The sequence below is a fragment of the Monodon monoceros genome, unplaced genomic scaffold (genome assembly GCF_005190385.1).
Source record: "Monodon monoceros isolate NGI ecotype Baffin Bay Population unplaced genomic scaffold, NGI_Narwhal_1 Super_Scaffold_16, whole genome shotgun sequence".
Taxonomy (NCBI): Eukaryota; Metazoa; Chordata; class Mammalia; order Artiodactyla; family Monodontidae; genus Monodon; species Monodon monoceros.
Genome location: NW_021703772.1, coordinates 14421837 through 14437329, shown reverse-complemented (window position 1 = coordinate 14437329; position 15493 = coordinate 14421837). Strand labels below are relative to the sequence as shown.

Below are 15493 nucleotides of genomic sequence, written 5' to 3'. Positions count from 1 at the left end.
GTCATGATGGAACCTTTGGCCAAGTTGAATCCCTCAGAATTTTTCTCTACATCCCACCTCTGATCACAACTGGCCAGACCAGAAATGGGATCAGTCAGTTCCTTCCCCGGGAACTCAGAAACCAGGAGAGACAGAAATAGATCAGTATGTCTCCAGTAGTTGAAATGACTGTTTCTGGTCACACATTTTGCAATTTGGACTGGAGAATTTTGTACATTAATAAAAGGGAAAGAATGAAGCCGACCGAAGAGGAGAAGCAGTAGCGAGCTGGAGACAGTCCAGGTGGAGAGTCCCCCATGCCAGCTGCTCCTGAGGCCGCTATTTCCCTAGACTTGGGTTCCGTGAGGCAGATGCCCCAGCATCCTCACCATAAACACCCTCAGCGGCTTAAGTGAATCTGAGTAACCTTTGCTATTTGCAAGCAAACAGGTACTCATACACTGTGTCTGCGTGGGACACCATGAAGTCTCTCGGACACTGTCTCTTCGTTCAAGCACCATTAAACAAGATCCTACATGACAAAGTTCACAAGGCAAGGCAATCAGGCAGACTCCTTCAGGAGCACCTATATTGTGATAGGAAGTCCTAGAAAGTTCAAGTTCACATCCAAAATTAAAAGGGAAAGAGAGAGAAAGATCAGACTAAAGCATCTGTGAACAGACCTATACTTTGTACTGTTTGTAGTTCGACATCTTAAATCAAAATTTGACACTCTTTGAGGTAACGTTTTAAACCACTGTTATTATTTGTGGGTTCTTGGTTACTGTTCATGATTATTTAGTTTTCTTCTTCCACAAACCTCAGAGGTTAAGACTTTTTCATGGAACAGATCTTTCTAGTTTGAAACCATTTAAATGAAGCTATGAAAAATATTTAATGGGGAGTTCCCTGGTGGCACACTGGTTAAGACTCCGCCTGCTAAAGCAGGTGACACAGGTTCAAGCCCTGGCCCAGGAAGATCCCACATGCTGCGGAGCAACTAAGCCTGTGCGCCACAACTACTGAGCCCATGCGCCACAACTACTGAAGCCTGTATGCCTAGAGCCCATGCTCCGCAACAAGAGAAGCCACCGCAATGAGAAGCCGCAACGAAGAGTAGCCTCCGCTTGCAGCAGCTAGAGAAAGCCTGCGCGCAGCAACTAAGACCCAACAACGAAGACCCAGTGCAGCCATAAATAAATAAATAAATAAATTTAAAAAAATACTGCTTATTTCTTTAGGTGTGATGTGATAATGGTGTTGCAGGTTTTTGCTTGTTTTTTTTAAGAAGTAAGCAGTAATGCCTACCTGGGACACTGGCCCCTGTCTCTGTTCTCAGCATGCCCACCACCGTCTCAGCCCTCATCACTCATGCCTCAGTGCAGCCTCCTCTCAGGTTATGTGGTGGGCTCATCCCTCTGGTCCACCTCGGGCATGTCGACTACTGGCTACATCTCCCAAGGAACCATGCATCCCACTGCCCCTGTGTTCAGAGCCCACCAATTGTTGTCTCAAATCAGGGGTTCAACTGACATAATTATGATTCCCAGACCCAGACCCTACATCCCAGCAAGCTGTCAACCTCAGATGCCCCAAATATGCTGAGCTCAGGTTATGTCCTAATCCCTCCTCCACCACTCCACCAAGGACTTTCCACTCCACCACATCCCTCACCACTCCACCAAGGACTTTTCTCTCTAGGCAGTAGTTCATCTGGGCAGTATCCGCAGGAGGGGTACCATTTCAGCATGACCTCCCTCACCTAAGTTAATCAATAGAAGCTTATAATGATGATCCTTAGGCCTGAACTACTAACACAATATTACATTCTGTTGACTATATTTTATGTTACTTAGTACAGAATGTTTATGGATACATTTCATTACTTATGTTCAACATAGGGGATGAAACAGGAGTTATAAGAAGTCAAAGACGAACTCACCTCTAAGCATTAAATCTGTTCAAGGATTCTACTCCACTTGCAAAGACAGGACAGCAAAGGCCAAGGTACTTGAAGATGAGAGCACCGTACAGCACCTTCATTCACTCAAAGGGATTAAACCTATCTGTCTGGTTTCTTAAGGGTCTAAAGACCAGAATGCTGATGTAGCCTAAAAGCCCCCAGATCACCCCCAAAAGCTGTGGGTCATGAATGCACTGTTAGCTCAATGAAGGCCTCAGAGGCACATGCTTTTCCCTGTGTCCTCTTGAAAGAAGAGTGATTTCAGACAGCACAGAAGTCACTGTGAGCGGGAAACCTTAAAGGTTGTCTCTTCCAGCCAATCATCTAACCTGGAAAAGTCAAATTTTAACTTCACGCAGCTTAGTCCAAGGTCAAAATGGGACCTACCTAGACCCCAGCATCTTTGAAACACAGTATTATTTCCTTTGGAGGACAAACATCCGTTACTACCATTTGGTCTGCACCCAGCTGACACACTAGGAAATTGGCAAGACAAATGATCTCTTGGGGTGTTTCATTTGGAAATTATTTATCACATCCAGGCTGAGAGAAGACCATCATCCTTGCTTGGGAATCAGGTTCCAAGCAACTGACCTTGAGAGTTGGCTCTACCTCTGTACTCACACGTTCTATCTGGAATTCCCTTCCTTCTCTTTTCAAGCCAAACTCTTTCCCCTCCTTGGGGGACGCATTAAAATCTCCCACTTCTGAGATAAAAATCAACACGATATTAAATTTAACTCCTAATACTCCAGCACTCTCAAGAAACTATGATATTAAACAAAGGTGTATAATTTCTACTAGGTAATATAGAAATTTGTTTTGTATTGTAGTCAGAACATGCCTCATTGGTTTAAAAAAATGGTTATAAAAACAGGCTTAAGTTGGGCTGTTTCTTTAAAAAAATCAACAAATTCCACAGACTAAAAAAATTTACTATTCAGAAAACTGGAAACAAAATCTACTAGTCACAATTAAACAGTTTAGTAACATTTTACAGGAGCAAACTATTAAAAACTCTAGGATGGGCTTCCCTGGTGGCGCAGTGGTTGAGAGTCCGCCTGCCGATGCAGGGGACACGGATTCGTGCCCTGGTCCGGGAAGATCCCACATGCTGCGGAGCGGCTGGGCCCGTGAGCCGTGGCCGCTGAGTCTGCGCGTCTGGAGCCTGTGCTCCGCAACGCGAGAGGCCACAGCAGTGAGAGGCCCGCATACCGCAAAAAAAAAACCCCAAAAACAAAAACAAAAACCTCTAGAATGATACTAATGAACGATATAATCACCAAAGTGTCAGGATCAGATGGCTTTATTTTTCCAAAAAGCACAGTATTTTCTGCCTAGATGAATGTCTAAGTCCCTCTCCGACTGAAGTAAAACAGCTTAACTTTTCCTTCACTATTCTGACAACCTACACCCGCTCACCTAAACTCATTTTATGTTTTGCTTGCTGCTTATTCTACCCATTTTTCTAGTAGAGGGATCTTGTTTGATGTTCCAAGACTGCATCAATCTGGAAAAAAAATCTTTCCTTAAAACCAGAACCTTAGAAACATGTTCATCTTTGCCAAGATCTATTTTTAAGTTCTTTTGAAAACAACAGTCTGATGTTTTTCCAAAAGGTACTTAGAAAGGAAATGTGTCATTTCTTTCAGAGCCTACACTACTATAAGTGCTTTTCAATCTTCCCCACGCTCCTGCTGTCCCTGTGGAGGGCTGCACCATTAGTCTCCTTTGCCCTCCTAGTTTGAGAAGCATGAACTCATGTAGGGCTGCAGCGTTTTCCATGGAGACATGAGAGGAAGTCTCTCTGTAAGACTATAACCCCACTGTACGCACATCAAACCATCATCTTGTCTCGTTCAGTGCGGTGGATCATCATCTATTTATTTCCTAAATAAATGAAACGCCAAAGTTGGATTGTATTTCTTTATTTTAAATATTTCAGGCTGAAATGTGTTTAAAATGTATTGCCGGGCAGGGCTAAGCAAAGGAACAGCTGAAAACAATGATAACATGCCGTTTCTAGGGCTCTCATGATTTTCTGTCAGCACTGCGCACTAGAGCTAATTCTTTGGCAAGAATTTTGCTCCATATAGTGAGAAACACGTTTCCTGCCTAATCGTAATGATAACAATATTAACAATGATGATGATGATAACGACAACAATAAACTGATTTAGGAATTCCAGGCTCGGCAATTGATCCTGAAGAAATTTTTTAATAGATGAAAAAAAGAACTACATATTTTAAAAAGTTCATATGAGCATTATTCAAAGGAGTAAAGTTAGGGGAAAATGTTAAATAATGAAATGGATTAATGACACATGCATTTAATTGCCTATATAGTCATTAAAATTAGTTGTGAAGACCATAGAACCATGAACAAATGTTTAAAATATATTAAGGTTTTATGGGGTTTTTTTGTTTTTTTGCGGTACGTGGGCCTCTCACTGTTGTGACCTCTCCCGTTGCGGAGCACAGGCTCCGGACGCGCAGGCTCAGCGGCCACAGCTCACGGGCCCAGTCGCTCCGTGGCATGTGGGATCTTCCCGGACCGGGGCATGAACCCGTGTCCCCTGCATCGGCAGGCGGACTCTCAACCACTGCGCCACCAGGGAAGCCCGTTTTTTTGTTTTTTTTTTAAGCTTAATATAAGATGATAGAACTAAATTCCATAACTACGCTGAGTCAGGCTGGGCAGGGAGGACAAGGCGGCTGACCAAGGGCAGAAAGGAGAGAAGGGAACACGCCCCCGGGGCAGACAAGGACTCTGGTTCCTGGGGGGCGGGGGGGGGTGGTCCCCAAAGAAAAGATGTAGAGCAGCTGAGAAACAGGAAAACAGCAGGGCCAGCAACAATTAAACACCTCCTCATAAGCCTTGAGGCACATAAGGACTTATCTTGTCTGATTTTCAAGTGTACCTATCTCAAATTCTAAATGTAAAAACCGTCCACTCCCTGGGAGCGTGCCCGTTAAATCATTACCACTGAGAGCAAGGGAGGCTGAATTGTAAAGCAGGGGTCAGACTGAAGCTCTATGGCGCGGCTGCAGGCACTAGAATCAGAGGCAGTTTCAAATAGGGCTCGACCACTTTCCTTTTTTCAGTGCGGCAGAGTCTAAGAGGCCCTGTGCCCCCGTGGAGTCTGTCAGGGGATCCGCTGCACCCACGGAGGTCAGCGCAGAGGAGTGACGAGGGCCTGGACACAAGGGCTAGAGATGCTGGGTGGACGGGGCCTCGAGAGCATCAATTATGGCCCGGGAGCAGTGAGCAGAGAGGCAGAATGGGCAGAGCTGGGCAAAGAAGTCCAGTGCAGAAAGGCAGGAAAGAGAAGACACCAAAAGGCACAGGACTCGATGGCCTGAAAGATACAAGGCAATAAACCGCGCCTCTTCACAAACGTGTCCCCGCTTAACTTCTCAAAGTTCCCAGAGAAGAGCTCCAGTGGCACAGGCACTACCTCCTGCCTTCTACAAATGCACTGGGAATCTAGAAAAGCTGCGGTCTGTTGAGAACATGATGCCACACCCTCAAGGCAAAGATGACAGCCAAGACCTCCATTTTATACTTAGGGAGGCAGAGGTCAGGAGGGAGAAAGTCCTAAAATCAAACAAACCAACAGCAGCCCTGGATCAGATTTTCTAACTCTGTCTACTTATTCTGCCAGAAGGTGATGAAAATCCACGTTTCAAAACAATACCAAAGTAAATAATTCAAAGCAAAGAAGCTTTATATGGTAATTAATTAATATATAGAACAATTTTTTAAAGGGCATTCAGAAAACTCTACATTTTATCCTCCAAAGCAGTAACTCCTAAACAATAAGGAAACATGAAGCATTAAATTCCTTTTTTTCTCCAAATAAACGCAGAATGTGGGAAAGTCCAGGTCTAACTCCAAAATTCTCACTTAGCTCAAAAAAATCCTGACTTCTGTGCTCAATATGTACACTGATTCTAACAAAACCTCTCACTACCTCAAGATCAACTACAGTATACGATTCAATATGTAAGTGCTTGAGGTAGCAAGTTGCAAAAATGGGCCCAATTCTTTACCCCTCCCTGCATCCATGCCCTTTACAATGTGACTCTGTAGCTCTTCCCATCAGGAGGTGGAAGCTACTTCTCTGATCTTGAAAATGGGCTACCTTGTGACTTGCTTTGGCCAGAAGAACGTGGTTGTAGCAATGCAGTGCCAGCTCTGAGTAAAGAGGCCCTCTCTTGGAAGCCTACCATGGTTACATGAACAAGAGGGGCTAGCCTGCTGGAGGATGAGAGATCGCACAGAAGAGAGCCCCACTGTGCCAGGTGAAGCCGTCCTCCACAGGGCTGCGGCTAAGATGAGCAGGGCCAACAACGTGTATAAGTGAGCCTGGCTGTGACTAGATGGGTCTAGGTGACCCATAGGCTCACGATCAATGATAACACTTGTTGTTTTAAGCCACTGAATTTTCGGTTGGTTTGTGACATAGCAATAGCAAACTGATACAATGCCATCTGTCCCAAGCAGTATATCTTTAAGAATAGTTAGGAATCTGACCTTAAAACTGGAAATAAAAACAGCATTTGGCGTTGACCAAGTGTCAAGAATTTCAAAGTACTTAGTGAACACATAAGTCCACCTTAACTTTTAACTGAGCTCTAGGATCCTCGCTTTGCTCAGATGCTAATTTGATTCCCAAGAAACTGAAGACATTACTGTAAAAGCATAAATGAAGTCATTACTCTTAATTAAATATTATTCAATATTTTCATCCTGTCTATCAAGGATAGTAGTTCTGTATGTTCTTTTACCTTACTACAGTAGATACATAAAAAGCAGACTAAAAACCAAAAGTTTGATTAAGAAAGAAGTACTTATTCCAGGGAGATTAATCTGTGATCTGCTCAAAGACATTCCTGATGAGGAGCAGAGAGGCCCCTTTTATTTCTTCTAGTCCCTTTGTTTGACTCTTTCAAAGAGCTGATTGAAAGCAAGTTAAAAATATACTTCAGGAAATCACCAAGTCTATAAAGCCTCATCTGCTTAAGCTACAACATGCTAGAGCAAAGACAGATTCAGAGCATGATTTTTCTTCTAAAAATCACTGGCTCTCAAAACAGGAGGCATCTCGTGTTAAATCAGGATTAATACCATTTTCAAATCTGTAACTCCATGAGAACATACATTTGGTTCAATACATATGATTTTCTGGTATGCTCACCTTGATAAACAGATTCAAATAACACACAAGTGTTTCTGTAAAATCACAAGGCCAAGTTCCACCTCGCCCGACACATCAGCATTTCTAAAACCAGCCCTTTTTTTTCTTTTTTATTGGTATGACTTTTTTTTTTTAGCATCTTTATTGGAGTATAATTGCTTTACAATGGTGTGTTAGTTTCTGCTTTATAACAAAGTGAATCAGCTATACATATACATATATCCCCATATCTCCTCCCTCTTGCCTCTCCCTCCCACCCTCCCAATCCCACCCCTCTAGGTGGTCACAAAGCACTGAGCTGATCTCCCTGTGCTATGTGGCTGCTTCCCACTAGCTGTCTGTTTTACATTTGATAGTGCATATAAGTCCATGCCACTCTCTCACTTCGTCCCAGTTTACCCTTCCTCCTCCCCGTGCCCTCAAGTCCATTCTCTACTAGAGTCTGTGTCTTTACTCCTGTCCTGCCCCTAGGTTCTTCAGAACCATTTTTTTTTTAGATTCCATACATATGTGTTAGCATAAAGTATTTGTTTTTCTCTTTCAGACTTACTTCACTCTGTATGACAGACTCTAGGTCCATCCACCTCACTACAAATAACTCAATCTCGTTTCTTTTTATGGCTGAGTAATATTCCATTGTATATATGTGCCACATCTTCTTTATCCATTCACCTGTCGATGGACACTTAGGTTGCTTCCATGTCCTGGCTATTGTAAATAGAGCTGCAATGAACATTGTGGTACATGACTCTTTTTGAATTATGGTTTTCTCAGGGTATATGCCCTGTAGTGGGATTGCTGGGTCGTATGGTAGCTCTATTTTTAGTTTTTCAAGGAACCGCCATACTGTTCTCCATAGTGGCTGTATCAATGTATATTCCCACCAACAGTGCAAGAGGGTTCCCTCTTCTCCACACCCTCTCCAGCATTTATTGTTTGTAGATTTTTTGATGATTAAAACCAGCTCTTTTAAAAAAGTTCTCAGGGGACTTCCCTGGTGGTCCAGTGGGTAAGACTCCACACTCCCAGTGCAGGGGGCCCAGGTTCGATCCCTGTTCAGGGAACTAGGTCCCACATCCATGCCACAACTAAAGATCCCATGTGCTGCAACTAAGACCTGGCACAGCCTAAATAAATAAATATTTTTTAAAACTAAAAAAAAAAAAGTTCTCAAAAAAACACCCTAATCATCCCAAAATAGCTAAATTAAAGCAATTTAACCATCTTTAAACTGTAAACTGATATACAGGGGTTATTCAAGAAAATGATTTAAAAGAATACAGAGTATAGCATATGCTACAAATTAATTAAGCCCCAGGCCTGATTTCTTTTAAACTCTGAACAAATAGTAAGTTTGGGGAAATCTGATTTTCCAGTCACTCTTAGGATCACTGATGCTATTTTATATCTTGGTAAATCACCAAACATTTGTGTTACCTACTACAAAGGATATTTTTTCCTAGTCTGACAGTACCTCCAGGGTTACCTACAAAAATGTGTAATTCTGGTAGCCTGGCTGGTTTCTATAACATTAAAATGTTAGCCTAAGAGGGAGAGGAAAGGATATGGTACAATCTGCTTTTATCAAATAAACAACAGTTTCCTCCCAGCCAAGTCTCCTGAACTCTGCCCTCTTCATTACTGCGGCAGAAAGCAGCCTTTCTCCTTTGATAACAAAGGGGGGAAACACTAGATTTTTATTGAATTGATTATCTAAACTGAAAGTCAGGGAAACTAGCCTCTTTTTACAGAGGAGAATCAGACTGGTTTAAAAAAATTAAAATTTCCACCCCCTTCTACAGTCCAGGGAAGGAATCCGGGGCAGCTTCAAGGGTCCATGACAATGGTGACTCTCAGACTGCAGACCGTGTCACAGGCAGACTTTTATCCTGGAGGGAAGGCCACTTGCACTTGTGTGGTACTTGCGCCAGCCCCTAAATGCATAGTGCTGCTCCAGAAGCCTGATGGCTGGGTTTTCTACCTGCCGATGTTTTCTTTTTTACTTGAGGAGCCACTCCTGCTGTTATCTTTTCCTGCTGTTATGCTTTTGTTAGCATCAAAATTATTTTTTGCGACCTCTGCGCCACCCAGGAGGGTAAAAGCTATCACAACCTTTGAGGAGCCAGGGCAGGATAGGATAGGATGGAGTCAATCAATGTAGGGTCCACGCAACACTGATTCTTGAATTAAAAATAAAAAGTTTCAAACTCTGTTCACAGCCTAGAAGTCTTGAAATGCAAGGTTAAACTAACCTAAAAGAAGCACCGTTGGAGGCCGAAGGGAGAAGCTTGTTTTTCAATTCTGATCCATGCTTCTTCATTCCTACCAGGTTTATTTGTTTATTGATTCACTCAGACTAACATTTGAGAGACCGCTGACCACATGCTTTCCTTCTGGGAGTCTGGAATTGCAGCACGTGTGAGGCAGAGGCTGCCTTCATGACCAACCCCCAGTGAAAGCCTTGGGTATTGAGTCTCCAGCCACCTTGCTGGTAGAAGGTATTTCACACATGTGATGTAACTCTGCTGGAGGAAGAGAGCACCTCCTGAGTGCCTCCACAGGGCCAGGACTCTTGGAAGCTCATGCCTGCTTTCCTCTAGACTTCACCCCACGCCTTTCCCTTCATGGATTTTGTTGTGGGTTGTCCCACTGTAATAATAAATCATGGCCGTAAGCAGGACTGTATAATGACAGTCCTAGTGAGTCAAGGAAATTGGCGGTGGCCTTGGCGCCCCCAACACAGCAGGGCAAAGATTTTTATAAGGGAAAACTTATGACTGACGTGACTTGTAAGTGACCAAATATGGAAATGATGAAAAGGCATAACTCGAAGACAGTTATAAGAACTTAGGTGTGTAAGTGGCCCCCAAAACGGTATTATCCTATTCAGACAGGAGAAATTTCCTTTTATTTACACACACACACATACACACCCACAGACACAGTAAGCAGAGACATCTTTAGCTTCTGATGAGATTAAAGCAATTAAATGGAAAATAAATGGGAACGAAAACAGTAACAGCCAACACACAAGAAGCGCTTTTATCTGTGCCAGGCACAGTTCAAAGTGCTTTGCATACGAATTCATCTAATTCCCACAAAACCCTATGAGGTAGGTGCCTTTATTATCTCCATTTTGCAGATGAGAAAACTATGATACAGAGAGAATAAGTAACCTGCCCAGGGTCACATGGCTGGGATTCAAACTCTGGCATTCTGGATCCAGAATCTGTTCTAAACTATGCTATAAAAAGAAAATGATCATAACCATGAAAAACTACTCTAACGACAGAGGAATAAATGCTCTCCTACCCAGGCTTCCCCTTTCTCACTTCTTCACTTTATTTTATAACACAAACGAAAGAGTCTACTTTTAGGCACTGCATGACAACAAAAATACAGTGGTTAACATTCTGGTTTTCTGTATAAACTAAAAACTTCCAGCTACGCCAGGTTTCCTCCTAAGCATAACACTTAAAAATCAAGTTGTTTATTTAAGATTGTTTCCATGTGAACAGCTACTAAACACACAATTTTTCCTTCAAACCATCTTAATATGCTCAGAAATGTCTAAAAGGAAACAAAAAATTAAATAGCTGGTGTAACAAAAAAAAAGGGAGATGCCACCAAAAATATTTTAAAAGTTGATTTTCTATAATCTCTATTATTTACCAGCCTAACAGCAACATCCTAAAATATCTTAAAACATAAGAGATATCTCTTTGTTTGACTTGGGCCAGACAAAATTGAGTTTCTTGCAGAAATCAACCTTGGCCTACAGGCCCCTGAAGCAATAGTATTAGCACGCTTCTCCAAACTCTATTTTTCAAAAAATGAAGACAGCAGGCCCACAGCCTTAACTTATTGATAAGGCTTTTAATAAAGTTTTTATCTTTAAAAAATGCTATCTATCCTTTTCAACCAACTGACTGTCTAATTTTTTGGTGCAGTTCACAGCAAAGAAGTTCAAAAAGCAAACGTGTCTAGGGAATCAATTCCTGCTGCCTCACCACATTTCAGTTCTGTCCTGAAAGCAGAGTCTCATTTTCTGTTTCCCTTACCAGGAAAATGACTGCTGCGGTTCAAATTCTGAAACGTAATACTGAGGTTATTACTTTTATTTTCACAGTCTCCTGACCAGAAAGACAGTCATACTCCAGTGACTCAAGAATATTTTTTTTCACTTTACAAATGTATCATTCTACTTTGCATGCTCAAATATTCTAGTTCCAAAGTGCGAGCAACTGAAAACTAAAATTTAAAAATACTAATTAAGGTTTCATGAAGAGTGAAGTTTAAGCAAAAGAGCGTAGGGTGCTTATTACTTCAACAAAATAGAAATGAATGCATGCGAGGGTAGTGCCATTCTCTGTTAACCCTTCATGGCACAGTAACCCCTGAAGGTTTCTGATTAGACCCCTAAGCTCACTGCCCAAACCATTACCAGCGACACCAGGTCCGATGGAATTAAGCTGAATACCCCACAATGGTTTATTACTCCCTGGGTGGGTGTGGGGGGGATTCTCTGTATGTAGCTCTATCATATATATAGTTTGGTTTTACTGGGAAATAGGTGGGTATATCTAAATGACTCCAGGCAAATACATCCCAGAAGCTGACAAAAAAGAGGACAAAATATAGAGTATTCTCTCCCAGTGGGTTTCCACAGGCAAGCATCAGGACAAGTAAACTCTCGACAAACACTCAGGCCCCGCCCCAGGCTTACTGAACCAGAATCTCTGTGTTTTAACAAGATTTATCTCCGTGCGACTCTGACGCACACTCAAGTTTGAGAACCACTGTCTAGAGGGACCAGATGAACAAGTACATTAAGCCTAGACCAGGGTTTCTCAACCTGCGCATTACTGACATTTGGGGCTGCATAATCCTTTTCATGAGGGTCTGTCCTGTGCATTAAAGGATGTTGAGCATCCTCTACTCACTAGATGCCAGGAGTACCCTCCCCCAGTTATGACAACCAAAATGTCTCCAGATATTGCCAAATGTCCCCAGGGGGAGCGGGGAGGGGGTGGAAGGCAGAATCCTAGCATTTTACACTTGCCAGAGTAGACAATCACTGACACTGCCTGGACTCAGGTTTTCCAAATGTGTAGAACTAGGGCCATGGCAGAAAGAACTGGGGCCTCAGAGTCAGACCTGGGTTCAAATCGCAGTCCTATCATTTACTAGCTACATGACCTTGGGTACTTACTCAATGTCCTTTGTGCCCCAGTTTTCTAAATGATCAAATGCCCGTTACAATAAGATGCGTACACCAAATGTTCCATAAAACTCCCAGCGGGGCCTGGGGCAGCGCCTGCAATTAAATGCATTGCTATTTCTGCAGTGAAACAAATGAATATTCACACCACACGGGACAAATAAGGATTACAAATAGTCTCAACTATATAGGTCAACTTTTAGCACCAATGAGTTTTCAAGCCTAACTCACACAAAAAAACAAACAAAAGCACATGTGACTTTTTAAATACTTTGAATTTTGGAACTACTGATAAGACTAGGTGACTGAACTCACCTCACAGGGAGATGTGAGGATTGGATGCAGTCATGTACATTGGTCCACTTCTGTACTGAGAGAGGAAAGGGACTTTTAAAAGGTTAACTACTGTTATTTCTCAAGTACAAATTCTGATCATGTCATGTGCTTGCTTTGAACTCTTTGATGGTCCCCCACTGCTTGCAAACTAAAGTCCAAATTCTCCTGTCCTTTCCCTCTGCCTGGACCAGGGTCACACAGACCACTCCTCTCTCCGGTGATTTCTCCTCAGGGAGGCTTTCCTTGAAACCCAGCCCTCACCCAAGGATACTCCTTCCTCTGTGTTTCCCCAGCACCCAGGAAGCTGAGAGCACATGGCCATCTCTTCACCACACCATCCAGCCCTTTGGAAAAAACAATTTCAGCATCAGTTTTTTCTACCCACTGGTCTAGCATGGGCCCAGCACACAGTAAGTGTCCAATAAATGCTTGTTTGATGAATTAGGGTGGTCAGTGTTCTATTTCCTCAACAGGCTGGTTCTATCAGGTCAGAGGCCATAAAATCAATGATTCCAAAGTTATATAAGGGCAGGTGCTATGACTTTTGATCCTTGTTCTATCTCTAGGGCCTGGCACTCAGTAAGTACAGTATTGCTAAATATAGAAATGAGTGAATAAATAAATGATTGAAGAATATGACACATATTTACGACAATGTAAAAACAAACCACCACATCCAACAACAACAAAAACCCCATAGCCGTGTGCTTTCGTAAATGTCATAAAGTGTAGCACCTCCTGAAAAGAGTGTCCTACCTTCCAGGACGGTCCATGGGCCTGAAACACAAATTAGAAACCTGAGGCCCCTACCCTCGCCTGGTCCAGTCATCTGCCAGGACCCTGCTGTGCCCCAGTGACAAAATGAGCTGATCTAAGGCTCCCCCAGAACACTTCAGTCCCAGAGCAGCTAAGTAATCACTTTCCATAAAACATTCATCAGCACTGCTCCTGGCCAATAATCTCAAATATTCAGCGACTGACCCAACACACGAATCATGAATAAAATATTTTACCGAATAAAGACAGATAACTTGTATAAAGCATTGCCTGCATCTATGTTCATATCATGCAAATATCATTATTCTGTCCTTTGCCTTTTTTTACATTCCCCTCTTCTCCCTGTGGCTCATGCGTCCCTCTCTCTCCCATTCCCATCCTGGTGACGCACCCACACCCAGGTCCCACCAAGGTCAGCTACATGTAAATCGCCAGGTCACAATAAACTCACTCAGAAGCAAAATGCAAAGGTCAAAGAGGCCCTGAGGGCTTCAGGTTTCCTCTTTCCATTTGGGACAGGCCCTCAAACGTACTCACTTCAAAAGATAGATTACAAAAGGCCTCCAGCTTTAAGAGAACAGCAGTACCTTCCTTCTTCCAGAAAGCCTTTCCACTTTTGCAATATCACCATTTAAGACCACTCATTGTAGCAAGGAAACGCAGTTTCCCTCAATAACATCAGTCATTTCCTCCAAATTCCCACAGTAAAGCCACTAACCTTTTAAACTTTTAGGGTTTAAGAAAATGCCAAAGTTTTAAAACAAATAAACCTCTCTCCAATCCAATCACACAGCCCTGGGAAGACCAGAGAGCTGGACTGGGGAATCCTGGGGTGCATTTGTGGCATCACCAGTACTTCTGTGCCTCTCCGTGGGCCTCAGTTTCCTCTTGGATAGAATGAGAAAATCGCATCAGGTCAGTGTTTCCCAAAATACGGTGGGCAAGACGTCTTGTTACAAGATACAGCTGACTTTAGGTGACACAGATGAACATGTTTTAGCTTTTAGTTTAATTTCTTATGGCAAGTGATAACCGGTTTTCCATTAATAGTGGAAATATCAAGTTATCTTAAAAATAAAAGTATCTTTCACTATTCTTATTAAGTTTTTTCTTAAGAGAGTCACTTTTAGAAAAAAAAGAAACTATTTTGTAAATAACAATTCAGGTGGTCCGAGCTGCTGTGATAAAATAACTGATCTAGGGACCTGGTGTGCGCGACACAGAGGTGTAAACTCCAGCGTAAAGCAGAAGGAAGACTGTTGACGCCCCGGGAGGTTTGTTGCAAGAAGGGAATCACTGGCACCGGGTCCCGCGGTAACCGGCCGCCAGTTCCGGCTCCCAGAGAAAGCGGCTCGGAACTGACCGAGGAGGGGACGCATCCAGCTCTGGGCGAAATTCCACAAAGGAGAGTGCGAGGGGGGGCGGGAGTCCCAGACTGGAGGGACGTGGCGGAGATGCGGGTCTCGGGCTGGCAGAGCGCAGTGGACGCGGGAGGGACAGGTGTCCCGGACTGAAGGTGCGAAGCAGGTACGGCATACCGGGCGGGAGGGGCGCGGTGGGGGTCGAGACTAGGGAACCCAAAAGCGGGAACCCTGGACGGGGGTGGGGCCCAGAGGCCAGAAAGGTTGGCGGGGGCGACAGGCCGCGGGACCCGGGGGCCGTGGACGTCCCCACGAGAAAAGCGACGAGGCCGCCGACCCCACGGTCCCTACACCCGGTCGCCGGCGAGAGTCCGGGCCGCCCCCGTCGCGCCTCGGCCCCGCGCTCGACCCGCCGGCCCTACCTGTCCTCGCTTGCTGTGATCACGCCGTCCTCCTTGGGGATGAGCAGCGCGGCCGTGACGGCGTCCTGGTGCCCTTCGATCTTGCTCAGCAGCACCGGGCGGCTGCTCTGCGGCCTGGAGTGGATCTCGGCCGCCATGTTCGCACAGCGGCGGCGGCGGCGGCGGTGGCGGTCTTCGCGACGGGCGGCCCATCAGCTGATGGCCGGCCGGGGACCTGCAGGTTTCGCTTTGGC

The 15493-nt window shown here is 44.0% G+C and overlaps 1 protein-coding gene across 6 annotated transcripts in view; it reads right to left on the bottom strand.

Annotated features, from left to right (window-relative positions):
- WDFY1 (WD repeat and FYVE domain containing 1) overlaps positions 1-15493 on the bottom strand; it is a 52141-nt gene extending 36648 nt beyond the window's left edge. For 5 of the 6 annotated variants that reach the window (XR_003793904.1, XR_003793905.1, XR_003793903.1 and 2 more), the window contains exon 1: positions 15261-15493. Coding sequence is in view for 2 of the 6 variants with exons in the window: in XM_029225053.1 (XP_029080886.1) it covers positions 15261-15397 (137 nt within the window). In the remaining 4 variants the exon portion in view is untranslated. The remainder of the gene's footprint in view (positions 1-15260) is intronic. The other variant, XM_029225056.1, reaches the window with a different exon arrangement.